Below are 27,594 nucleotides of genomic sequence, written 5' to 3'. Positions count from 1 at the left end.
CTCAACGTACATGAATCCATATGTTGAGTACAGGAAGTCCCAGGAATTTTCCAGGCCATATGAGACTCCAATGAGTAGCAAGATGAAGATGAGGAAGCAGGCACTAGTGTACAGATAGCTGCCCACTGCCTCCGCTGATGTATAACAGGTGGCGTTTGGGTAGGCTCTCTGTAAATAGTAGATTGAAAGTTGACAGTTATGATCACTAGTGTGGTACATAACAATACTGACCAAATATTTCTTCAATTTCATATCAAAGTAGAGCCTTTACATTTGCATTATTAAAAGACCGTAGATAACCGTTCTACAATTTTCATTAATCCATCAGTTGCATAAATCACTGTAACAAGAACAAAGCAACAAGGCTCTGTAGCTCACCTGAATATTTGTGAAATATAACATCAGATTAGAAAGGTCATACAAGGGCAAAGAAGACATCCTCAGCATGCTCGTAGCATGTTCATTAAGTCACACATTGATACACTACCCATAACTAGTTATGAGGAGGGTCAAAGTTCCATTGCAGTTCCATACACTGTTCCATGTCTCCAAGCAAGTCAGTTCCTGTTTTGCAGAAGGTCAAATCCTGATCTGTCCGTGAGCCCCACACACCAACAACCTATTCTTGGGAATCCTCAAATCTCTCTTCAGAACTGGCATTATTTTTTTTACAAATTTGAAAACTCTTGGTTATCACTGAGCCAGATCTGGTGAATAAGGTGGATGGGGTAGAAGCTCTTATCCACATTCCTGTACAGCAGCCATCACAATATGATTGGGGTGAACCGGAGCATAGTCCAAAGTTTGCTGCGATGCTTTTACTGATAACTACAATGTGGGCTCTAGACCACTCCACTCTGGACCAGGTCCATGTCCTGAACACGTTTCCATGGAGGTCTCATGTTTTTTATCAATTATGTCATAAGACAAAAAAAATACATTTGGTACGATGCCACATCCTAGAAAGGCTCAAGTTGTCGTGTTGAAATTATAGGTCATATCAATTAGCTCTATGCCAATAATTTGTTTGTTTGTTTATTTGTTTTTTAACGCTGCACTCAGCAATATTCCAGCTATATGACGGCGGTCTGTAAATAATCAAGTCTGGACCAAACAATCCAGTGATTGACATCACGAGCAATTACATGCATTAACCACGTCAGCGAGCCTGACCACCCGATCCCGTTAGTCGCCTCTTACAACAAGCATAGTCGCCTTTTACGGCAAGCATGAGTTGCTGAAGACCTATTCTACCACGGATCTACAGGGTCTCTATGTCAATGAAGCTATCGCTAAAATTCTTTTTAACAGATTCTTGATATTTTCTATTAATAATACATGTATTTGGGTGTGCCATGAACAAATGTTACATAAAATTGGTGTGGATGGTGGGGGGCAGCAAAAAATGATACGGTCCTAAGAACAATTTCACCTGCCCCACTTTCCCACCATTATAATTGACCAGATCCTAATGCCCTATCTTGTATTTACAAATGAGGACCAATGAGTGTATTTTTTGTAGCCATGTCTAGTCCCATATCGAGGACAACCATCCCAAGACCATATCCATTAAAGTGGTGTCTGGGTACTGTTTCCTTGATGACCATTTTACCTATACTGAACAACAAAAGTTCCTGTGACATTGAATAAGATTTAATGCAAAGTTATTTTTTTTGCCAAATCTGAAACAAGTTAGGTTTGCAACAGATAAAAGACTCCTGTAAGTGTTCAAATGGTTTAATTTGCCATACTGACTTAAAGTCCAGTTTCCACCCTTGCCTAAATAGGCTGGAATTACTGGCGTCGATCGTAGCGCCACCAGTGGCTATTACCAGTTATGTCCCTTCTAAGCCTCTCCTATGGATCAATCAAGATTCCACCTCTCATATCACTTGCGTTTGCTTCACACAAAATGGTGGCCCCCAGTCAGGACAATCTGATCGATAATCAAGATCTATATTGTGATAAAACAGATCTTACATCTCGAAATGCATCAAATCACGTGAGCACCTTGATTAAAAACGTGAAAAGATTTTGATATTATCTGCTGACGAGTTGGCGGTGCACATGTTTTGCAAATCCTGCAATCGATTGAGATCTGCACGACAGTTTACGAACAGGATTTTGATTGTGGTGCGCGATTTTGATTGGACAATGCATAGACTCGTTAGTCCAGCCAAAATGTAACTCCATAATACCAGCCTAGTTCGGCAAGGGTGGAAACTGGACTTTTATAACAGTCAGTTAACTCTCTTGCCTCGGGAAGATGGGAATAGACCAGGCGTCGCACAAAGTCCTGTGGGATATCTGCTGGAGCATGTTTCGAAGTTCCTGGAATGTCTGTGGAACACATGGTTGACGTCGAAAGCGCTGATCCATCAGATAAGGGGAGCGAGCCAGCCAGGGGATGACATCATTCACGTTGTTTTGTTGAAGAGAATCCTGAACAAGTCGAGCAATATGAGGCCAGGCATTGTCATGTTGAAAGGTAATGCCTGGGCCATGACGACGCAAAAACGGTAGAACAACAGGGCCGATGATCTCGTCGCAGTAGCGCTGTCCATTGAGATTTCCCTCTTCTACTATCAAACAGGTCCTCTGTCTTGCTGTAATTCCACCCCATACCATAACACTGCCGCCCCCGAACCGATCTTCTTCCAGGACACAATGATTGACGTAACGTTCACCTCGACATCGGTACACTCGAATCCGTCCATCGCTGTGGCGGAGGTGAAAACGAGACTCGTCAGTGAATGGAACTAGTCCCCACTGCATGGCTGTCTGCACCACTGTAGACGTGCTTGACGGTGGTTTCCTGTCAAAATCAGATGTCTGGCGGGTCTTCTGGGTCAATCCCTGCATATCTGAGGCGACGATGTATGGTTTGTGAAGATATTCGTCAAACGGCCAGGGATGCTTCTTGCAATCACTGTTGCTGGCTGGAATCGATTTTGTAGGTGTGTTGTTTGAATCCAGTTGTCTTGTCAATTATTGCTTACGCGTGGCGCAGACGCTCATTTTCGGACAGGCATGGCATTTCGTAATGTTGAATAATTGCGTAATTTTGTTGTTTTTCTGAGTGGTTGTTGTCAGCACAATGCTCAAAAATACAAATGGAATCCCGTTAACGCACGTTTTTATACCCATTCTTTGGTAGTGAAATGCATGGGGCTTGCATAAAAGTCAACTTTAGCATGACTTGATTCCATACATGTACTACAATATTGAAAACCAAACAATAGCTACCTTCAAATCATTATTTCCCTTATTTTTTGTTGGTGGTATATCTTCATTAATGTACTTACAATTGCATTTTTCAATTCAGGCTGTATAAGATACTTAAGAAGTCATATGCAAACCATTAGGCTTAAAAAAATAAAAGAATTGGTTCCCATGCAATGACTTTTGAAAATATAGTGTGGGTGTTTTGTTTTGGTGGGATGGGGTGTACTTGTATGTAACCAAGTAAACAGCTGTGTACAATCAACCTGTGAAAGGGCCTCCTACATAAATGTATTCCTTGATGAACAAAATACTGGAATAGGTCCATTAACATAGCAAAGTCGACAGGATTTGGCTGAGAGATTCTTGGGTGTGGAGTCACGCCCGGTGGTTACCTCTACCTCTGGAATAGGATTGACCACAACTTCTGCTTCTTTGGGACTCATGTCTCCCTCGGCTTGGTCTGGAATGGAATGAACTCCAAGTGGAGGCACGAAAAGACTCACGTCCCGACGAAAGATGTCTGCGCTTAGGCGGATTCATGCCACTCTCTGGGTATCGGCCGACCGCTTTTCATTAAGCTTAGAAGCCAATGAGATAGTAGAGTTTTGGAATCTCTGATTGGTGGTGCGTGAAATCTCATCAATCACAGAGGTTAGTCTGCCGTTGAAGAACTGGGGCGCCAATATCAACTGAGTCATAGTGGATGTGAGATATTGTGTCTAACCTGTTAAATACCGGCAAGATGATTTTGTTGAGTAAGCAGGAATTGTGTGGACATCCATACCAGCGCAGTTTGAGGATCTTCATGCATCTTCAATATGTTATCCAGCGCACTATGATTGAAACCAACTTGTTCCAAATTCATATCATCTTTTGTGTTACAAGGTTGGCCAGTAAATTCCTCACAATTAACAGGGCGAAGTACATGTCTGATGTCCGCTGCAAACCAGTTCATATACATGCTAATTTTTATCATCTGCTTATTACCAGTGTCAAATTCTTTGAATTTGTTCATCTCAACATTCATCCTAACATTCATCCTAGTATTAGGGTGTCTGACCAGATAATCATCATCAATGGTAGGAGATGTGGGGAACGGACAATTGTGAGTTTTATAGCATTGTTTCCCTTTGTGAGGATAAGGAATGCTGAAGGCTCTACTGGTAGAGGCGTTTAACTTCGCTTTCATTTTTAGGACCACATTTTCAGTGAATGAAGGATAAGGAAATGTATGAAAATCTTCCCTCTTTTCTACAGGATTTCATAACCAGCTCGTTCAGTAAGCACCGGATCCTCTGTCTCATTGCTTGGTGGCTTGACAGATGGGATCAATTGATGGATTTTATAGAAAATCTCTCTAAAAGAGTAGTCGTTTGGTTTGAACCTGAGTGTACTATTAGCATCCTCCTGAGAAACGCCCGTAAAATCCTCTCGGTCGTACCCCCCGGCCTCTTACCACTGTAGTGAGACGGTATCACGTGGTGTATTGAAATCTCTCTGCTACGACTGCTACGGCTTGAGCTGCACAAGGATTTTGCTGTATAACTGTAATAGTTAGGAGATACACAACTGTCCTAGATATAGGCACGATTCTCACGTGTGATTGTGGATGAAGGAGCACGATTTTTGTAATGGGGACCTTTAGCACGATTTTCCTTATTATAAGGTTGATATGCCCGTCTGGTGTTTATCTTGTGTTCTCCTGATAAATGTTTCTTTTCCCGAGAAGCACGGGGTGAGGTAGGGCTGGGCTGTAGTGACCACTCTCCCTAGATACAATGCGTCTTTTGTCCTGTGAACTTTCTGACATGTGACGTGTATGTAAATGGGACCTTTGTTTGCTATCTGAATCATGTGATCTAGATCTTGTCGTATCTTTCAGAGAAGCATGTTGTTTTAGCTTATATATATCCTTTGATATAGCTGGGAAACGTTTGTCAAACATTACTGACATGTTTGTGGTCAGCGATTGAGACCATTCACTCTTACTCAAAGGGGAGAAAGGAATAGATTTGGGCTCCAATGTTTCTTTAAAACCATGAGTGACCAAACTACCCATAACATCCGGGCATAAGGCTGTGGTCCCAAAACCACAGCTGGATGCCTGCTCCTAAGTTTTGTACACACACATATACTAGTGTACACACACATATACTAGTGTACACACATATACTAGTGTACACATACGTATGCTAGTAGACCACACATTTGCTAGCGTACACACACATATACTGGTGTACACACACATATACTAAACAAATATACCATACTAAAACAAAACTGGTTGTAAAGATGTTGTTTGTGACATTCTAAACTCAGGTAATACAACAGATGACATCGTTGAGATACGTCAACATGATATTGCCGAAGCACACAGACTTGGGCATCGTTCTTCACATTCAAAGAGGCCAAGGCCAGTTATTATCCAATTCCTCACTATCGACTGGAAATATGTTCCCTTAGTCGGGGTAGCGACATTTAAAGTTCTGGGTATGGAATCGCCAGTGATCTAACACAGAGACAGTGGAATAAGGTACAAGAACTTAGTGCACAAAACAAACGAGGATACTTCAAGAATGGCGTACCTATTGTTACTGACTCCAAGACGCAGCATATGCTGCATACAGTGGTGAGAGATCTGATGATACTGAGCAAGCTGGTCATAACACGTCCAGCGCTGACAAATAGGGGTGTGATCCAGTCCAAGCAAATTCTCGTCGATGTCCAATACAATTATTATCTAGTAAACTTCTCTTCTGGAATATATCTGGTTTGGTAAATAAAGTTTCTGACGTAATCTTTATAAACTTTTTATCTAATGCAGACCTTGTTGAAGTATTAGAGACATGGACAATTGACTTTCCTTATGACCAGATATTCCACAACTTTACAGCCTACAGCCTTAAAACAGCTGACAGAGGATGATTCTCGGGAGGTTTAACCTCGACTGTGAAAAAATTCATCAGTGTCTATGTGAAATGGTCCAGAATTGCAGACAATGCTATATTTTTACTTTTAGATAAATGTGTATTTAATCTTGAGAAAGACTTTCTTATTTGCTGTTTATATGTCAATCTGCCAGGATCAAGCTGGTGTAATAACAGACAAACCAAGTGTGGTTTGACCTTATTCTTCAACTCTGGTTTGACAGTGTGTGTCAGCACTATACAGATGGGAGAGAGAGAGATGAATATATAGACATCTTAAGAATGATAGCACCTTATTTAGTTGTTTAAAATCAAGAAATACTTATACAAGTTTATTACTTGATAAAAAGAAAAGTTATAATGAATATATGAGTAAAAAGGTTTTATCTAGTCTTCCAAATAGTAAATGTTTCTGGTCTACCATACGAGAATTATCTCAGAGTGCGGCAACTCGTGTACCTAACATATCACTAGAACAATGGGTCGATCATTTTTTAAAGATGTGTTTGACAATCCAACAGATGAAGATATGACTATTAATGATAGTCATGATGATATGAGTTGCTATATTCTGGACTCCCCCATTTCACAAGAGGAGGTGCTTTGTGCCATCAACTCTTTGAAATTTGATAAATCCGCAGGAAATAACCACCTCATTTCAGATTTTTTTAAATATGCTAATAATATTTTGTCCTGTATCTTACAGTGCTGTTTAATAAGTTGTTTGATAGTGCATACTTTCCTGAATCTTGGTCTTTGGGAATTATTTTTCCGATACATAAGCGAGGAGACATCCATTCCCCATCCAACTATAGAGGTATATCAGTCCTTAGTGCACTGAGTAAGTTGTATGTTTCTATTTTTAACAGAAGGATCACGTCTTGGTGTGAGGTCTATGGTAAAATTGCTTAGTCCAAGGGTAGTCTAAGGGTAGGGTATATGGTTTGTTTGTCGATTTTGCAAAAGCCTTTGACAGTGTAAACAGGATGAAATTATGGTCAGTACTAGTCAATAGAGGTGTCTCTGGCAAAATGATAAAAGCTATACAGTCTATTTATACAGCTGTTAAGGTCAGTGTTAAATCTAAACATTATTTGCAGATGATATTATTTTAATCGCAGATACTATAGGTGGACTTAAGAAGCGTATTGATGTTCTAGAAAAGTATTGTAATGATTTTCATCTGGATGTAAATTTGGATAAAACCTAGGTGGTTGTTTTTAAGAAAGGTCGAGTGTTGTCAAGAAAAGAGATCTGGTACTATAAAGGTCTAAAGTTGGAGTGTGTGTCTTCCTATAAATATTAGGGCGTTACTTTTACGAGAAGCCTGTCCTGGTCAAGTCTTTTCTCTAATGCTGGTCTACAGGGGAAAAAAAGCAATGTTTGGAATTTTAAAGTCATTGATAAAATTACATCCTCTTTGACATAAAATATTTGATATGAAAATAGTCCCAATTTTGCTCTATGGTTCCGAAGTCTGGGGTCTACACCAGAATGATGAAATGGAAACCATACATACATTGGCAAGCAAGCGCTTTTTAGGTGTCAAATTGTCAACACCCAACAACATGGTTCGAGGTGAATGTGGGCGGTATCCATTATATCTTTATGCATACAAAAGAGTTATTGGTTATTGGATAAGGTTATTGAGTATGTCCGATTGTCGCTTTCCAAAGAAATGTTATTATATGAGGCCTCAGGCAGAAAGTAACGGTAAAATTAATTGGGTCTTAAAATATAAATCTTTATTGTTCAGTTTGGGTTTTGGCTCTGTATGGGAAAACCAGTGTAAAAGTCATCCTCATTCGTTTTTGACAGAATTTATGTCGCGTCCGAAATGTAGTTATGAACAGCAGGAGTGGCATAGCCTTATGGAAAAGGGTAGTAAATCTTTCTCTTATTCTCTATTCAAGGTATCGTTTGGTACAGAGTTGTACCTTAGCTGTGTGACCGTCAGTAAATTGAGAGTGGCGCTAGCTCGGTTTAGATATTTTTTGCATCAGCTGTGTGTTGAAACTGGGAGATACGCTGATATCCCACCAAACAGAAGACTACGTTGTGTTTGTAATGCTGGGTATGTGGAGGACGAGTATCATTTTTTGACAGTTTGCTCCAGTTATAACAAGCTACCCGTGGATCACTTACCAAAAAGATATAGTAAATATAAAAAAAAAACTTAATATCATTTTGTCTACAACTGATTGTAAATAAATTGAACATCTAGCTATCTATATCTATAAGGGGATGTCACTTCGTAGTACATTATTGTCACAACAATAACTGCTGTGTACATCACTTCCATTGTAATACAAATGTAACTATGGGCCGATGGCCTACACTTACGAAAAATAAACCGAACTGAATATAAAAAAATAAAATTGAACATATACTAGCTTATACACACATATACTAGTGTTCACATATATACATATATGTACGAGTGTACACTCACATATACTAGTGTACACATACATATACCAGTGTACACATATATATACTAGTGTACACATACATATACTAGTGTACACACACATACACTTCTGTACATACACATATACTAGTGTACACATACATATACCAGTGTACACATATATATACTAGTGTACACATATATATACTAGTGTACACATATATATACTAGTGTACACACACATACACTTCTGTACATACACATATACTAGTGTACACATACATATACCAGTGTACACACACATACACTTGTGTACCACACATATACTAGTGTACACATACATATACCAGTGTACACATATATATACTAGTGTACACATACATATACTAGTGTACACACACATACACTTCTGTACATACACATATACTAGTGTACACATACATATACCAGTGTACACACACATACACTTGTGTACCACACATATACTAGTGTACACACACATATACTAATGTACACACACACATATACTTGTGTACACACACATATACTTGTGTACAGACACATATACTAGTGTACACACACATATACTAGTGTACACACACATATACTAGTGTACACACACATACACTTGTGTACACACACATATATACTAGTGTACACATATACATATACTAGTGTACACACACATATACTAGTGTACACACACATACTTGTGTACACACATATATACTAGTGTACACATATACATATACTTGTGTACACACACATATACTTGTGCACAGACACATATACTAGTGTACACACACATATATACTAGTGTACACATATACATATACTAGTGTACACATACATATACTATTGTACACATATATACATATATGTACAAGTGTATACTCAAATATACTAGTGTACACACATATATACAAGTGTACACACACATATACTAGTGTACACATACATATACTAGAGTACACTAATGTCCTAGTGTACACTCACAACAAACACTAGTATATGCAACCTGTTAAAATACTATTAATGAGACATTTATTTACCTACAGTGATTTATATATCATACTGACATATAGAACTCAATAATAACTTTAACTACTAATCTTTAAATGACTTGGCTTGTCACCTTCCCAGTGCAGAGTGTAGTGTGAGTGAAAATGTAGTGGTGAAAGCAAAGGATTTAAAAGCATAACACTAACATTTAAACCTAACCAATCAGGAAAACACCACAACTTCAACTTTGAATGATCAACAAAGATTTACCTGTCCACCCTATATTGCAGTGGACAGACCCAAGCAACAGACCCAAGCAACAGACTCGGGTGTTAGTGATAATGCTCAGATAATGACTACTTAGAACCTTATGCAGCCTCAGATGAAAAAACCCACACTTTTATGTTTTTTGTTTGTTTGTATGTTGTTTAACGCCGCACCCAGCAATATTACAGCTATATGACTGCGGACTGTAAATAATCAAGTCTGAACCAGACAATCCAGTGATTGATATCATGAGCAATGATCCACACAATTTGAAACCTCATATTGCTGTCACCATGTTCAGTTCCATGTTAAATTTAGCACCACTGGATAAAATATGTTTACCTCCTAGATTACATAATTAATATTTCACTTCAAGGAAACAAGTGAAATCAAAATCAATCATCTTGAAATGTGTATGGAAGTCATTTTGACACACCTACTTTATAAAATAAAAGTGCAACAGGCACAATGTAGACAAAAGGGTACAGGGACTGGTAGGCTGCCAGTGCCAGGAACAGGGAGCACAGTATCTCATTGCCTGAAACACAACATTTAGATAGTGTCATCTTATATCAAGTACAAACAGCAGTGTTAACACTACTGACCTTTACATTTTTGGCAAGTTTTATATTCCTAGGTTTAGGATTCGTAAGTAAGGCAAATGTAAACTAATGTTTTTCAGAAGCAACACCATACAATACTGAATGATCACACTCTCAATCATATTTCATAAAAAGATCAAGATTTGTAAATCACCTATGACACTCTGCACGATACTGCTGAGAGCTAGGAGGATGGCCGGGATCCGCGTGGATGTCTTTCGTTCATGTCATGGAATGTTCCAAGGTTTGAGGAATAAACTTAATAACTCTAGCTTTGACAGTTTTTGCGAAAATTATGATTTATTTGCATATCTGGAAACCTGGAAAAGTTGTTCAAAGGAAAACTTAGAAAGTTCGTTTGAACAGTACTCAGTGTATTTGAACAAGCGTGACTACAACAATAGAGGCGGCGTTGCTGTCTTAGTGAGGAAAACATTAACTAATGTGATAAAACACGTGAACACTTCATTTAGTGACTGTATATTTCTTGTGTTAGATTCAAGTTTCATTGATGTTCAGAAGGATATTCTTGTGTGCTTTGTTTACATTCACCCTGATAATAGCTCTTTGGTGACTCAAAGGTATTGATTATTTACTAGTACTGTTTACTAGAAATGTTAAGACGTTCATGTTATGATGGCAGGAGACTTTAACGCAAGCATTGGTTTACTGCCTGACTATATATTATGTGATGACGATATTGATTACATTCCATGTTTACGTGACATGAACTATGAAAGTGACGTCTTCTCAATTCTAAGGAAATCGAGAGACGCTTACGTTAATGACTTTGGAAAACAGCTTATCGCTTTCTGTTGCACATACGGGATTCACTTTCTAAATGGGCGTTTTACCAGCGATGCACAGGGATCATTCACATGTTTTGCAAACACTGGGGCCAGCGTTGTCGACTATATTGTTGCTTCAACTGATTTATTTTATTCATTATCAGACTTTACTGTTCAGACACGTACTGAATCAGACCATTTCCCATTTACTTGTAGTCTTAAGTGTAGACCTAATGTGATATAACCTGCAGATCAAATAGAAAAAAGTGTTTCAATACCGAAATATATATGGCGCTCTCAGAACGTTGAACTTTTTTGTGTATCTTTGAAAGACAGATTACTTGAGATGCCAGTTGGAGATATATCTCAGTGTTCTACATCTTCTCAAAAAGCTGAATATTTGACATCTATAATTCAAGAGTGTGCTGAGGACAGTGGTATGGCTGTACGCAACAGTCTTAACACTAACATAAGCAGGTGTGCTTCTTCGCCGTGGTTTGATGCACAATGTGAAAATATGAAACGCTACAAATACAAACAGTTAGACATGTTTAGAATTGGTGGAGATATAGATACTTTAAAGAACTTTCATGTAGTCCGCAATAGATTCAGAGAAATATGCCGGCAAAAAAAGGATGTATTTGAAGAATCTGCTATTGTAAATATTCTTAACTCCTGTAGTCATAAGAGAAATTCAAAAACATTTTGGTCTGAACTGAAATTTCACCTACGGAAGCCACCCGTAACAGCACCCAGTATTGGTGTTTCTCAGTGGATTGATTACTTTAAAACTGTTTTGAATATTACTGATAATGTAACTGATGTGGATTTTGTTGCGTTCTGCAAAGCTGTTATTACAGAGCATCCAGTAAATAGCATGAATTGTCATGTGTGTAATGATGAGGGTGTTGACAGTTTGTTAAATGAAGATATGACGGCTAAAGAGGTTTCAGAAGCCATAGATTCCCTCAAATGTGGTAAAGCAGCTGGTCCTGATGGTATTTTACCAGAGATGATAAAGTACGGCAGTGATGTTTTAATCCTACATCTTCTAGTTCTTTTTAACAACATTCTATGCAGAGGTAATTTTCCAGATCAATGGTCTAAAAGTATTATCTTCCCTCTCCATAAGAAAGGTAACGTTCATGTTGTTAACAATTATAGAGGCATTTCCTTGATGGATATTTGTGGTAAGGTTTTTACCCAGGTTTTGAATAATAGATTAAAGCATTTTGTTAAGTTATATGATAAGCTCCCGGAATGTCAGGCTGGCTTCCGAAAAGGATATTCCACAGTGGATAACATGTTTATTCTTCAATCATTAGTGCAGAAATATTTGTCTAAGTCAAAAAGGAAGATTTTACTGTATGTTCATAGACTTTCAGAAAGCTTTGGACTCTATTAACAGAGATCTTCTTTGGTTTGTTCTGCATTCAAAGGAATTCATGGGAAACTATTTACTATCATACAGGACATTTATTCTAAAATTTCAAAGAATAGCATCTCAGATCATTTTAATAGCCTCAGTGGTGTGCGACAAGGGTGCATTTAAGTCCTCTTTTGTTTTCGTTATTCATAAACCAGTTGGAAGAGGACATTCAGCAGTGTGGTGGTAGAGGGATATTTGTACACGAGGATTTACTGGAATTGGTTCTCCTCTTATATGCGGATGACTTGTGTATTTTTGCAGATTCAGTTCTTGAACTACAGAAGAAGATTGATGTTTTACACAAATTTTGTAACAAATGGGGTCTAAAAGTTAACATGGATAAAACTGATATCTTAGTTTTTCGTAATGGTGGTAAGTTAAGGAACTACGAGAAATGGAAACTGGGGCGTATGCCTGTCAAGGTTTCTACATATTACAGTTATTTGGGTATTATATTTTCAAACAGGCTGTGTTGGTCGAAAACAGTTCAGATATTAGTTTTGAAAGCAAGTAAAGCTTTAATTCCTATAAAACAGCTTAGTTATAAACTTCGAAATATCGCTCCCAAAGTGTTGTTTAAAATGTTCGACTCTCAGATTAAACCTATTATTTTATATGGTTCAGAGATTTGGGGGGTTCATAAATGGTTGTTTCTCGAACGTTTCCAAGCAAAGTTTTGTAAATTTGTTTTGGGTATCGGTTCCAAATCTACAAATGTTGCAGTGCTCGGAGAGTGTGGTCGATATGGTATTTATATTGATTCTTACACAAGATGTTTAAGATACTGGTTTAAGCTTCTTAATATGTCTCAAGAGAGATTTCCAAAACGGGTTTACGATATGTTAGTTAGGTTTGATGCCGTTGGTAGGAATACATGGGTTTCGGCTATTAAGAATATGTTATATTCTCTTGGCTTCGGACATGTGTGGGAATTTCAAGGTGCTGGTGATCCTGAATATTTTATAAGTGAGTTTATACTGAGGGTTAAGGACTGTCATGCACAAACATGGTATTCTGAATTGTCTGGATGCTCGAAATTAGAACTGTATTCATTATTTAAGACATCATTATCACTTGAACTGTATCTATTAAATGTATTATCAAAAGAAAAGCGACTTATGCTTACCCTTTTACGTATTGGAGAACTGGGAATTATGCATAACACAGGAAGGAGGGATGGCATCGATAAGGCACTCCGGTTTTGTCCATTGTGCAAGTTAAGCAGTTGAAAATGAAATTCATTTCATTCTTGTTTGCCCTATTTATGAAGATATTCGCTCAAAATATTTCCCATATTTAGACTTTATTACTGGTAATAATCGTAAAGACACACTGGTTAGAATGTTAAACTCTTCTGATGTAAACCGCCTTGAGAACTTAACCTATTATGTTAAAAATGCTATCTGTCTTTGTTCTTCTTACCTGTAAATATTATTTCATGCAGCACTTGATGTGAAACTAATTTGTATATATATGTACGTGGGCCTGAGGCCTTATTACCGAATAAACTGATTGATTGATGTAGCGATAATATGATGGAGAATCAAATTTCATCTTAAGAATATAGGTCACATTGATGTGAGCTATAGCTATTATGTATACCACAGCTCATAGCTTGTGAATATTTCTGCTTCTTGCAGAACACGAAGGCTGTAGAGTGTGCAGTTCTGATAATGCAGAGACAGCTTACCTTGCAGTGCATTGAGGATGGTGAGCAGAGTTGCCAGGTTGGTGAACACTGCTGTTGACTTGGATAGACAAACTGCAATGCTATAGGGGTTCAAGAAATGCCTGAAAAATACAAAGGGGAATCAGACAACTTCCCTTGTTTATATACTTATCCTGACAAAACAGGATGTAATATTCGTTCTTGCCTTGATTGTAAAACAATGCAGAACAATGTAGAACATTCACCCAATACACCCTCCTAGCATGCTCCTGTGTTTCTTTTCATCTGCAAGATGGTCCAAAACTTCGAGAGGATGGACGGGCAGCCAGGTACGACCTGTTGTTTCAGGATAAGTACATAGAAAAGGGGAATACTCCGATTCCCAATATTTGTAAATTTTCTAATGAATTGTATATTTATATACTTATCCTATCTCACACTATGCATTTCTTCTTATTCTTCGATCTTGGTGTGGAAACGTCCTAGAACAAAGTTTCCAGCTTCAAAAACACCACTCACCCAAACATATCACATACATCACCAAATCACCACTGTGATCATGGTTCACGCACCACTAAAACCCGTGCGACACGACCCCAGCGACCTGATCACCTGACATATCCAGCATCTCAATCTAGAGCGTACAGGCTGGTGTAACTGTGATGCGGGGATGGTTGGTAGGGTATTTAGCGTGTGAGATATGATAAGTATATAAATATACAATTTATTAGAAAATTTACAAATTTTAAACTTATCCTATCTCACACTATGAATTTATCACAGTTGGATGGTGGGGCGCAGATACCCTAGCCTGTAAGGACCCCAGCCGTGAGACGTATACCGTAATAACGTAATAACGTAATAACCGTATACGAGGAAGCTTGAACTAATCAGGAAAATCCAAAGGATTTTACAAGGATTAGTGATAAACTCGTGTTTGGGTTGCTTCCAAAAACCCTCTACCAAGAGATATACATCATGACATCGGGGAACCATGTGTTCCATGGTTTCTCACAGGACGCCTTTCCAAGAATGTTCGCATAACCATGAGCCAGGTGACACCTACTCGGTCACGACTTAAACCTCACAACGGATAGGAGGAGGTCTTTTCTTTAAAACATCCTGTCCCCAGCCCAGCGTAGGTTCTACAAGACAGCTCTCAGACATACGCTCCTAAGGACGTAAGGCGGACCAGCCTGACATCTCTTTTTTCGCTTTGTCAACCTATAAAACTCACGAAGAGATTGAATCAGGTGACAACGAGAAGAGGCAACAATCGACGATACCCGTTTATCACACAGGTCTTCAATTAACTACTGAGACATCACATGTGCAAAAGACAGAGGTAAGCAGGTAGAAGATTGGGGCACCATTTAAACAAATGGCCGCACTGGATGGTGGCTTCTATTGACGTAGACCGAAGTCCCAACAGACAAGCATATATACCCTCCCTCTGGGAGTTTGTCTGGGAAACCCGATTAACATAAGCAATACATGAAAATATTGCAGTATATACAGGAAACAAGACTTCGGACTTGTAATCCACTGGCTTCCTCATCTGTGCTGTGTGGCTGCTGTGACCTTGGACGTAGGCGACTGAGATTGCGAAAGGAGGCAAAGACCATATCAGAACCCCAGAACATCCCTCCATGATAGCTAAAAGTGTGTAATACTATGCAACGCCAAGGTGAAAGTCACTGCCCGTGTCCCATGAGGATTGGAAGCAGCTGGGATGGTAGTCCCTCAAAGGTGTAGACCCTGAGGATGATAGAACGCAGCCAGTGGAGATGGTCGGTCAAGATACATCAGAAGTTGGTCTGAGATGCCTTCAAGTAGATCTTGTAGGCTTAGGCTGGGCAAAGTGAGACGTCTTCCACGACATCAGCTCTCCATGAATGAGAGTGGTGGAGGCTGAAAAGACGATCCGGTTGTCCTTGAATACTTATCCTGTTGAAGACGTTGGAACCGGACTCAACCGACGTCTAAGCACGAGTCCCTCTAACACAAATGCAGGAGCCAGCGCAAGCAGGAAGATCATCATGAACGTAAAGTTCGAGGTTTTATCCACAAGTGGTTCATAGTCAGCAAGATGACGGAAGAATACAGGGAGATCCCATGCTGGAGGGCCACCTTAAGGTGGTATGAGCAAATCAATGTCCGAAAGTCAGCAACAGCAGAAACCTTTGAGCCTGAAGTCATGGTAACGCCTGAATTACTCACAGTCTGAAAGATCTGTGTAGATCTATCAGTTCGAGAACTATAGTAAGTTTTATCCCTTTAGTGTGTAGTTGGTACAGAACTGATCGCTGCCCAGTAAGGGCCCAGTGTCGAACCATAAGATGCCTTGTACTTCTTAAGTGACATAGGTAATCTGCTACTTGTGGTACAGTAGCTTGGCTGCAGAAATCCCTGGATCTTGCAAATTGGTGAAAACTTTTTCATTTATCGTCACAGAGATTCTCGTTGATTGATGAATTGCTAAGGAGGCTGCCTTAGCTGCTCTAATGGAAAATCCTCTTACGAGACTGCTCTTGATATACTCCATACGTGAAGTTTATATAATTCTGGTCTTGGATGAACCTGATTGGAGGGAGAATGTAGCAGTAGATGTGACCAGTTTGGAAGTTTTAGAACTGGAACCCAAGTTCTTATCGGTCAGAAGGCGCTACCAACAGCAGTTGTAGGTAGCTCGTGTGTAGGATCTTTGTAGTATCCATGGTATCAAGGCTGGTTTGGGAAACGCATAAGCAGCTAAGTCCTCCCATGATATTGTCAGAGCATCGACTGGCCAGGCTAGTGGGCGCTGGTGACACCATGTTATCTGATGCAAATAGGGTTATTAGTAGACAACCTTTTCTTTTAATGCCAGTTGGAATGCTTCGGCCACAGCTTCCATTCTGTTGGTGATAGTCTAGCTTGTCTGGATAAGGTGTGTACTAATCCATTTGCCGCTCCTGGTGTATGTCTTGCCTTTATCGGTAAGTTGAGCTTGTCTACCAAAGGTGAAAAGTCAACTGCAGGAGGGTCTCTGATTTTATCCTGCCTTGAAAGTGTATAGTGTATGCCACAGTTGAAATGAGTGTCCCGATCATCAGACGTTGGTTTCTTGACTGTGGTGTCCAATGAAATATTGCCCGGATTACAGCCTCATATTCCAGATAATTGATGTGGTAGAGCTGTCTGCTTCTGACCATAGGCCTGATGTTACTTCAAAAGTTAGTGAGCTCCCCGACCTTGAAATGAAGCATCCATGAACAGGTGGTTGTTGTATACCGGTTTGTGTAAACAAGTTCCTGCGCAAACAATCAATTCCACTGACCTTCACAAGAGGTGTTTCCTCAATGTGTTCTGGTACTAGGATATTAGTCTGCCACATAAGACTTGATCCCAAGGAATGGAGATTCTGGAATGGTTGTAAGTCGTACTTCCGATAATTTATCAACCAAAGCAGTTGAAGTAATAATTTCCACGTAAAAATTGTAGTCCGAGTAATTGTTGATATCCGGGCTTGAATCCCTTCGTCCAGGTAAAATATATTACGGATTCCAGTGTGGCTGACAGCAATTGGTTTAGTCGTTCATGTACATAGCCATGGGTCGAAGCAATTCCAAAGGGTAGTGTATCACCAGTGACAAGAAGGGTGGTTATCCTTCCAGTTGTGGTCTGTTGACTGGTGACGGTTGGAATATGGTAGCGTAGAGGAGAGGTCGTCCGAAGTGTAATAGTTATTACCATATGTATAACATTGAACTTCCGAGTTGTTGATGTGGAGATGAGTTCGCCTGCAGATCGACGTTCAAGCACACATAACACAAAAATTGTGTCCTAAAGTTGATGATAAAATCTTGACAGTCGTGCATGTGATCTAGTATCTAGTAGAAAAATGAGGCTGAAGATGTTGTTTACCGGTTGGCTGATCGTACGAAGCAGAGTAATCGGGACCACATGGAAGAGCGGCAGTAACAGAAACCCTGCCTTGAAAGGACGTGGAGAACATGATCATATACCGAAACAAAATGTTGATATTCACCAACTCTCATCTTGAATAAGTGAGGGATGACTTGCCCTGCCAGGTTGATCGGCAACGCGTCGGACTGGTGAAGAGACGATGGATTCCATCGCCAAGGCACCAGAAAAAGCACAGTGCATTCCGTTATCAATGCGACAACAAACGGAGTTGTGAAGATGTGACACACCGCACGTATAGTCATTGACTACTGCTGTAAATGCTTCACACGACTCGCATGAGATCAGCCTGTAATAAAGTTAGCATGGTAATCTTGTTTACAAACAGCAACCCTTTGCACAGAACAGGAAATACAGCAGTCTTTCTGATCACATGGTCAAAAGCTCCCAACACACAAGCGTTGTCCAGTGTAACGAAAAACACCGGTGTATAGGCAGTCCGTTCCTTGTAGAATATGGGACGAAACTGGTGTACCTGGGTGAGCCCCATATGATGCTAGAATCCATTTTCAGACATCGAACATCTGCCGTTTGTATCGATGAAAGACCGACGAACTCCCCCGTCGAATCGTCTGTTAGAATGGTGTAGGTTGACCAAGCAAAGGCAGATAAGACGTGCCAACTAATATGGCATATCAGGCTGAATTCGAGGGCGTTAATGATAAAGGTCGGCTGCGATGATATCAAGCCTCAGGATGATGCCGTCTGTTTGACAATTCAAAGCTGAAAAGGGGTAGCGTGTCCTCTCAAGAATCATAACCTGTAATGGAATATCAGGCTAAAATCGAAGGTGTCGATGATAAAGATCGGCTGCAATGTCTGTTTGACGATTCTGAATAAGGGGAGCGCGCTGCCTCTAGCGTCATAAGCTTGCAATAGTGATATCTCATAGGAGAGTATCGTAAGACAATTCATGGCTGGCAGGCACGTGGACCGTATACATGAAGATCCTGGTAGAGAAGAGACGTCAGTATCTCAAACTCGCCATAAGAGGTGACTATGCCTGGTCATGTTTGCTGATATGGTTGGTGCAGGTCATCGTATCCCAAGACGTAGACAGATGCTCATAATGACAATCACTGGATTGTCTAATATAGACAACGGAATGCAGCGAAGGCCTTGTCCAAGTTTGCGTATAGAAGTACAATGCACGATGAGAGAGAGGTCTATTGATTCCGTGGAAGAATGACGATCTTATGACTGAGGACAATCCGTCGTTCGTCTGTTTTAAATGATAAAAGTTATATCTGGGATAACATCTTCTCAGTCAAGTACATATGCTACTTTATGGAGTTCTGTCCGGGATTCGAACCCACACTGCCAGAGTAAGGGACCTAATCGCCAGCACACAAAGCCAGCGATCTAACCCACTCAGCCACCGATGCTTCCTGCAGGTAAAGTCGTACAAGCGGACGAGTTCTTGAACAGATGATGTGTCGATGTATCGATTTATCGATGTGTTGCTGCATCAATGTGTATCGTAGAGTGGAGATCTCTCGGTATCGGCATAGGGAAATTATTTGTTTAATAAGATTTCATAGACTAAAAGTTAGTCTAGGTGAAGGGATACAGACGACAGAACCGTGCACTGGCCATTTAAAAGCGAGATGACTGTAGAAGCCAGGGAGCAGACACATGCACAGGGGCGTGGTCTGCACAGAGGCGGGAATCACAGCAGTCAAACGAGACAGCAAGCCATCCTCCTCAAAGGACAGCAATGTCACCATCGCCGAATTGACTAATATCTTGTTAAGCAAGAAAAACGAAGGTACAGCCACTGGGGATAACACAATCGTTTGGCTTTCAAAGCGGAGGAAAAAACAACATGCACGAAAACCATAAATGCCTTGAAGCGACGAACAGTCGCCTTTATCGAACACTTAGCTAAGTAAGTTGAGATCCAATTCTGACAAGGTGGTACACAGTAGACATTGTTATTAATACCACACACTCTTTGTGGTAATGGTAAACTTTAGTAGTGAAGTCGGGTATTTAAATTTTATGAATAAAAAAAACTAAACAAAAATTCTCTGTTCAAGTATAATTAGAATTGAGAATGAGGGTGCTGGATATGTCAGGTGATCAGGTTGCTGGAGCCGTGTCACACAGGATTTTAGTGGTGCGTGAACCATGATCACAGTGGTGATTTTGTGATATATGGGATGTGTTGGGGTGAGTGGTGTTTTTGAAACTGGAAAACTGTGTTCTAGGATGGTTTCCACACCAAGATCGAAGAATAAGAAGAAATGCATAGTGTGAGATAGGATAAGTTTAACTTATGCCTACACAACATTATGCAATTACCCCACAGTAGGCTTAGACTGCCACTTTGTCTTCAAGCACTGGGTGTGTTCAACTTCACTTGTCCTGTAATACGTCAACACCTAGCTTTGCAAGGCTGAGTCCATAAAGACATGAGGTACTCAAAGGATCGGGAACCATGGTTGCCCTCATGATACAAAATACCCTTGGTACTGAGGTAAGGCAATCATTTAGTGTAAAGAAGGACAACACATGCAGGAGTAATGGACATCCTTGATGACAGTCACTCCATTCCCACCTGGTCAATTGGTGTTGCTGAGGTGAGACTAGTTGTTGGGCAAAGAAAAGAGGGTTCGGATGACCCAGTTTCATAGAACAGTTCTTCCCAGTTCTGTCTTAGGAATTAGAGACCGCTGCCAACAGTATGACTAGTGGCTGTAGAGTCCAGTCACCAACTAATGGAGGAGCGTCACTGTCGGCCACACCGATTGCCGGAGTGCTGTCCTACACCCCTGTACTCAGCAACCGAGGAGTGGGGCTGATTGTGGCATCTTGAGGCAGTGCTTGCTGCAACAATGCATGGGAAGGTGACACCTGATGAGGCAGTGCCTGAAGATGCGGCGCCTGAAGCGGATATGATGAAGGAAGAGGTGACACCTTATACCAAGCATAAGGCATCATGATATAGGTTGTTGGTCCACAGGGTGGCAGCCCATCATCCACGGCTGATAACCCTGACACTGCAGGAAAAGCCAGAACCTGGTGAGGCAGGGAGACAACATCTTTTGGTATAACGAGACTGGGGATCAAACCCCAGACCTTCCACTTTCTGGGGCAGATGCACTACTACTACACCACGAAGAAAGTTGCAACGTCTGAAGAGGCAGTGCTTGGAGAAGCGGTGCCAGGTGCTGCAGTGCCCGGAGATAAGACTGTGCCAGGTGAGGCGATGCATGAAGACACCGAACTGGAGGACTGAGCGTGATTCAGAGCCTGCCAGCAAGCATCTGTGGCAGATATGAAGAGCCAAGCCAATGTCATTCCTGAGGAAGTGCAGGTGATGATAGTGATAGGCGCTGTAGTGGTGCCAGAGCACACTAAAAAACAAAGAAGGAGGCGATTAATCCCTAGAAGTTGGGCCACTTAGAAGAGGCGCTCGCTTGTAAGCGGTCTAGACAATGGATCCATGGAACAGGGAACCCAGTCAGGGCAAAGACTTCTTAACCATGCATTTCACACACTGGTGGGAGTGTACGGTCGTCAACGCCTGACCAAGTTCTGTGATGACAGTGTTGTCCATTGTTTCTCAAATCTACGACATTATGAGAAAGAAATATGAAGGAAACCCACGAACATTAAGGCAAACATATGATAACCCGATTGGTAAGAGAGGTGTTACCAATGAGTATTACTGCCAACACGGAAATAAGTTCATGCGAAGCAGTTGAAAAATGGTGGGAAAAACCCTATGTGAACAAGAAACGCACATTTACATCAGAAATGAATGTTTGCAAGGACACAAATGGGCACTGCAATCGTGGTATGGAAAGACACAAATTACAGAATGAAATGAACACAAAATAAGAAAAGTTGGATAGACATTTTTTTTTATAAAATACGTCCAAAAAACCATACGTAATTGTTTCTGAGAACAATAACTCACTGAGTAAGAAAACCCAAATGATAAAGAAGTCTAAATCCAATTGTAATTCAAGAGTGTAGATGACACGTCCTGACATGTCCTGTCACTTTGGGCGATGAAGGTAAAGATGATGAGTAACTTGCGAGCATGCTCGGAGTGAGGTGGATGTTCTACATTGCTCCACACTTTTTACACATAGTGTTGTGGAGCAATAAGTTATAAAATAAGACTTCTAAACATACCAAAATATTCACAACACTTTCACTGTTTATCATTTTATTATATCAGTTATCATATAAAAATCACTCATTTCTATAAGGCTGCAAAAATTATAACATACAACAAGGCATTTGCAGTGTGATACCAGTAATATGGGTTTGGTGAAATGCATGCCGACACAATGTGACACCAGATTAAAGTACTCTGTAACCCCTACCATCACCATGTCTATGGATTAACAACTGGCAAGATTCAACTTCTAACAGGGAAACATACTCACACCACAATAACATACGTCTGCAGCCACTTGAGATCACTGCCTCGAAGAACTAGCTTCTCAACATTTGCTGCATATCTGGATACCCCCTGGGCTTGTCTCTCCAGCTGAAGTAGGAGGTCTAGCATGACATGGTTTGTTGGTGTTTGTTGTTTAACTCCGCACTAAGCAATATTCAAACTATATGACGGCGGTCTGTAAATAATCGAGTCTTTACCAGACAATCCAGTGATTGACATCATGAGCATCGATCCACACAAATGGGATACGATGACGCCAGTGTGACATGAAGAACTACTACTGTCTAGCCAGTGTGACATGTAGCACTACATCCGTGTAGATAGTGTGACATGTAGCACTACATCCATGTAGATAGTGTGACATGTTGCACTACATCTGTATAGACAGTGTGACATGTAGCGCTACATCTGTATAGCCATTGTTACATGTACCACTACATCTGTATGGACAGTGTGACATGTTGCGCTACATCTGTATAGCCAGTGTCACATGTATCACTACATCTGTATAGCCATTGTGACATGTTGCGCTACATCTGTATAGCCAGTGTCACATGTATCACTACATCTGTATAGTCATTGTGACATGTTGCGCTACATCTGTATAGACAGTGTGACATGTAGCACTACATCTGTATAGACAGTGTGACATGTAACACTACATCTGTATAGCCATTGTCACATGTAGCACTACATCTGTATAGACAGTGTGACATGTAGCACTACATCTGTATAGACAGTGTGACATGTAGCACTACAACTGTATAGCCATTGTCACATGTATCACTACATCTGTATAGCCATTGTCACATGTACCACTACATCTGTATAGACAGTGTGACATGTTGCGCTACATCTGTATAGCCATTGTGACATGTAGCACTACAACTGTATAGACAGTGTGACATGTTGCGCTACATCTGTATAGCCATTGTGACATGAAGCACTACATCTGTATGTCCATTGTGACATGTAGCACTACATCTGTATAGCCATTGTCACATGTATCACTACATCTGTATAGCCAGTGTGACATGTAGCAATACAACTGTATAGCCATTGTCACATGTATCACTACATCTGTATAGCCAGTGTCATATGTAGCACTACATCTGTATAGACAGTGTGACATGTTGCGCTACATCTGTATAGACAGTGTGACATGTTGCGCTACATCTGTATAGCCATTGTGACATGAAGCACTACATCTGTATGTCCATTGTGACATGTAACACTACATCTGTATAGCCATTGTCACATGTAGCACTACATCTGTATAGACAGTGTGACATGTAGCACTACATCTGTATAGACAGTGTGACATGTAGCAATACAACTGTATAGCCATTGTCACATGTATCACTACATCTGTATAGCCAGTGTCATATGTAGCACTACATCTGTATAGACAGTGTGACATGTTGCGCTACATCTATATAGCCATTGTGACATGTAGCACTACAACTGTATAGACAGTGTGACATGTTGCGCTACATCTGTATAGCCATTGTGACATGAAGCACTACATCTGTATGTCCATTGTGACATGTAGCACTACATCTGTATAGCCATTGTCACATGTATCACTACATCTGTATAGCCAGTGTGACATGTAGCAATACAACTGTATAGCCATTGTGACATGTAGCACTACATCTGTATAGCCATTGTGACATGAAGCACTACATCTGTATGTCCATTGTGACATGTAGCACTACATCTGTATAGCCATTGTCACATGTATCACTACATCTGTATAGCCAGTGTGACATGTAGCAACACAACTGTATAGCCATTGTCACATGTATCACTACATCTGTATAGCCAGTGTGACATGTAGCACTACATCTGTATAGACAGTGTGACATGTTGCGCTACATCTGTATAGCCAGTGTGACATGTTGCGCTACATCTGTATAGCCAGTGTCACATGTATCACTACATCTGTATAGCCAGTGTCACATGTAGCACTACATCTGTATAGACAGTGTGACATGTAACACTACATCTGTATAGCCATTGTGACATGTAGCACTACATCTGTATAGCCATTGTCACATGTACCACTACATCTATATAGACAGTGTGACATGTAACACTACATCTGTATAGCCAGTGTGACATGTAGCACTACATCTGTATAGACAGTGTCACATGTAGCACTACATCTGTATAGCCAGTGTGACATGTTGCGCTACATCTGTATAGCCAGTGTCACATGTAGCACTACATCTGTATAGACAGTGTGACATGTAACACTACATCTGTATAGCCAGTGTGACATGTTGCGCTACATCTGTATAGCCAGTGTCACATGTAGAACTACATCTGTATAGACAGTGTGACATGTAATACTACATCTGTATAGCCATTGTCACATGTAGCACTACTTCTGTATAGACAGTGTGACATGTTGCGCTACATCTCTATAGCCAGTGTCATATGTAGCACTACATCTGTATAGACAGTGTGACATGTTGCGCTACATCTGTATAGCCATTGTGACATGTAGCACTACATCTGTATGTCCATTGTGACATGTTGCGCTACATCTGTATAGCCATTGTGACATGTTACGCTACATCTGTATAGCTAATGTGACATGTAGCACTACATCTGTATGTCCATTGTGACATGTAGCACTACATCTGTTTGTCCATTGTGACATGTAGCACTACATCTGTTTGTCCATTGTGACATGTTGCACTACATCTGTATGTCCATTGTGACATGTAACACTACATCTGTATAGCCATTGTGACATGTTGCACTACATCTGTATGTCCATTGTGACATGTTGCGCTACATCTGTATGTCCATTGTGACATGTTGCGCTACATCTGTATGTCCATTGTGACATGTTGCACTACATCTGTATAGCCATTGTGACATGTAGCACTACATCTGTATAGCCATTGTGACATGTTGCGCTACATCTGTATGTCCATTGTGACATGAAGCACTACATCTGTATGTCCATTGTGACATGTTGTGCTACATCTGTATGTCCATTATGACATGCAGCACTACATCTGTACAGCCAATGTGACATGAAGTTGACATAAAGCCTGAGGACTAAAAACTAGCACAAGAATTTACTGATGTCAACAAGATATATCACCAAACACACATCTCTTAAGCCAGCAATTTAATGGGAGAAATATTCAGAGCCAAAAATACTTCTTTGCCATAGTCAAAAAGCAGTGTCATAGCCATGAACAAAATTGAAAATATTGCAAACATTGGAACATAGGTGGTGAAACATTGTATTCTGAACCAAAATGACAGAGAAGTGCCATTACATTTTCTCAATATGGCTGTTGTATCAGATCTGTTTCAAACCTCTTAAAAAAATTGGGGTGCTATCATTGTTGGGAAGAAGCATGTGATTGTGAAGTTTCAGCTTCATTGGTCCAGTGGTTTCTGAAGAGATTATGTTTACAGTCAGTAGCATGGACAAAGTGAACAGGTCAAATAAAGGTACAAATTTAAAACATAGGAAAAGACAGAACACATGTCTTGAGCCCCAGTGTTAATTAAGCACATCTTATTATATTCCACTTGGACAATAAATGGCTATGTAATGGCCATAAATATTTTTACAATATGGCAGCAATGGCCGTCAAATTGAAAATCTGATTCATTTACTTCTTGAATGAATTGGTGTGTTATCACTGGTGTTAAACAAGAATGACAAGTTTCAATTTCACTGGTCCAGTGGTTTCTCAAGAGAAGATGTTTATGACATCCAACGGACAATGCAAGACACACGATGCAGAGAAACGAGAGAGAGAAAAACAGGCCCGGATGGATATAAGCTCACTTGACTTTCAATCATCATGTAAATGATCTGATTATTGTTTCAGTTCATAAATGTGATGGAATGATTTATGTGATTTAATTGCTGCCTGAAAAGTTTGTCAGGTATATCAAATCGTGTCAGCTTAGCTGCGGTAACCATACAAGGCTTGATTTAGCTATATAAACAATTCTGTGTAGCAACAAGTCAATATCAAAACCGTTTAAATAGGGAGAAGCACAAAGATACGGTTACCACAGTTAGTATCAGCTTAATGAGGAAAGAAAGCCCATAGGTGATGCAATTCATAGACAGCCACAGTTGAAGTAACAATCTTACCATGTATCGTCCAAATTCCATAGCAATTCTGGACAGAACCATACCAATGAGTACATCCATGAACTGCAATTACATAAATAAACACTACATCATGTACATACACCTGTTTCCATCACAATGGAGCAAAAGCATCATCACTTTGACAAAACATTGTTAGTAAAGCCAACGATCAATCAAAAGACTTGATTAGTTCTGAAAAGTTATTTGTTCCTGTAAATTCATTTTTGTAAAATAACTATGCTGTTGAGAGTGCAAATAACAGTTGTTAATGCAAAAGTTTTGTTTCAACTCACAACAAATAGAATGTCTGTCATCTGTGGTACCTTGGCCACATACTGGAGCAGCCTCAGGAGGATGGGTGTCTGCAAATAAAACACACCTCACACTTACTGCAGTAGTTAGCGGATAATTGCATGTAGGAAGAATGTTTCCAACAATGTAGACATGATGAAGTGGTATGTATTGGGTAACATTTACCAGCCTAAGTTGATATGCTTCAAAGGTCAAGCCAGCAGCTTCTTTCAAGTGTCCAATGTGCGCCTACTTAAAAATCTAATCTATTATATCGTTGGAAAAGTAGGTCCATCATGTAGCTCAATGAAGCATTTCAATCCCACAGCTTCACACATTTTAAAAATTGTATAACGTTTCAAGTCCCACGGGCAATCAATATTTCAGCAATTACATCACATTTGGTACACATGGACTTTACAGGACACCTATCCGCCATTTTTGTCTTTTGGTATTGATA

General features: G+C 40.1%; 1 protein-coding gene across 3 annotated transcripts in view; it reads right to left on the bottom strand.

The window, feature by feature from the left end:
- LOC139454191 (phosphatidylinositol glycan anchor biosynthesis class U protein-like) overlaps positions 1-27,594 on the bottom strand; it is a 94,525-nt gene that overhangs the window by 47,180 nt on the left and 19,751 nt on the right. For all 3 annotated transcript variants that reach the window (XM_071235757.1, XM_071235758.1, XM_071235756.1), the window contains exons 3-8: positions 27,137-27,205; positions 26,844-26,906; positions 22,689-22,792; positions 14,341-14,441; positions 10,272-10,369; positions 11-168 (exon numbers count right to left, since the gene is read on the bottom strand). In XM_071235757.1, the coding sequence (XP_071091858.1) occupies positions 11-168; positions 10,272-10,369; positions 14,341-14,441; positions 22,689-22,792; positions 26,844-26,906; positions 27,137-27,205 (593 nt within the window). The remainder of the gene's footprint in view (positions 1-10; positions 169-10,271; positions 10,370-14,340; positions 14,442-22,688; positions 22,793-26,843; positions 26,907-27,136; positions 27,206-27,594) is intronic.

This window comes from Haliotis cracherodii, unplaced genomic scaffold (assembly GCF_022045235.1).
Source record: "Haliotis cracherodii isolate W230 unplaced genomic scaffold, xgHalCrac1.p SCAF_10, whole genome shotgun sequence".
Classification (NCBI taxonomy): domain Eukaryota; kingdom Metazoa; phylum Mollusca; class Gastropoda; order Lepetellida; family Haliotidae; genus Haliotis; species Haliotis cracherodii.
The sequence above is the reverse complement of the archived record's forward strand: the minus strand, read 5'-3'. Positions and strand labels throughout refer to the sequence as shown.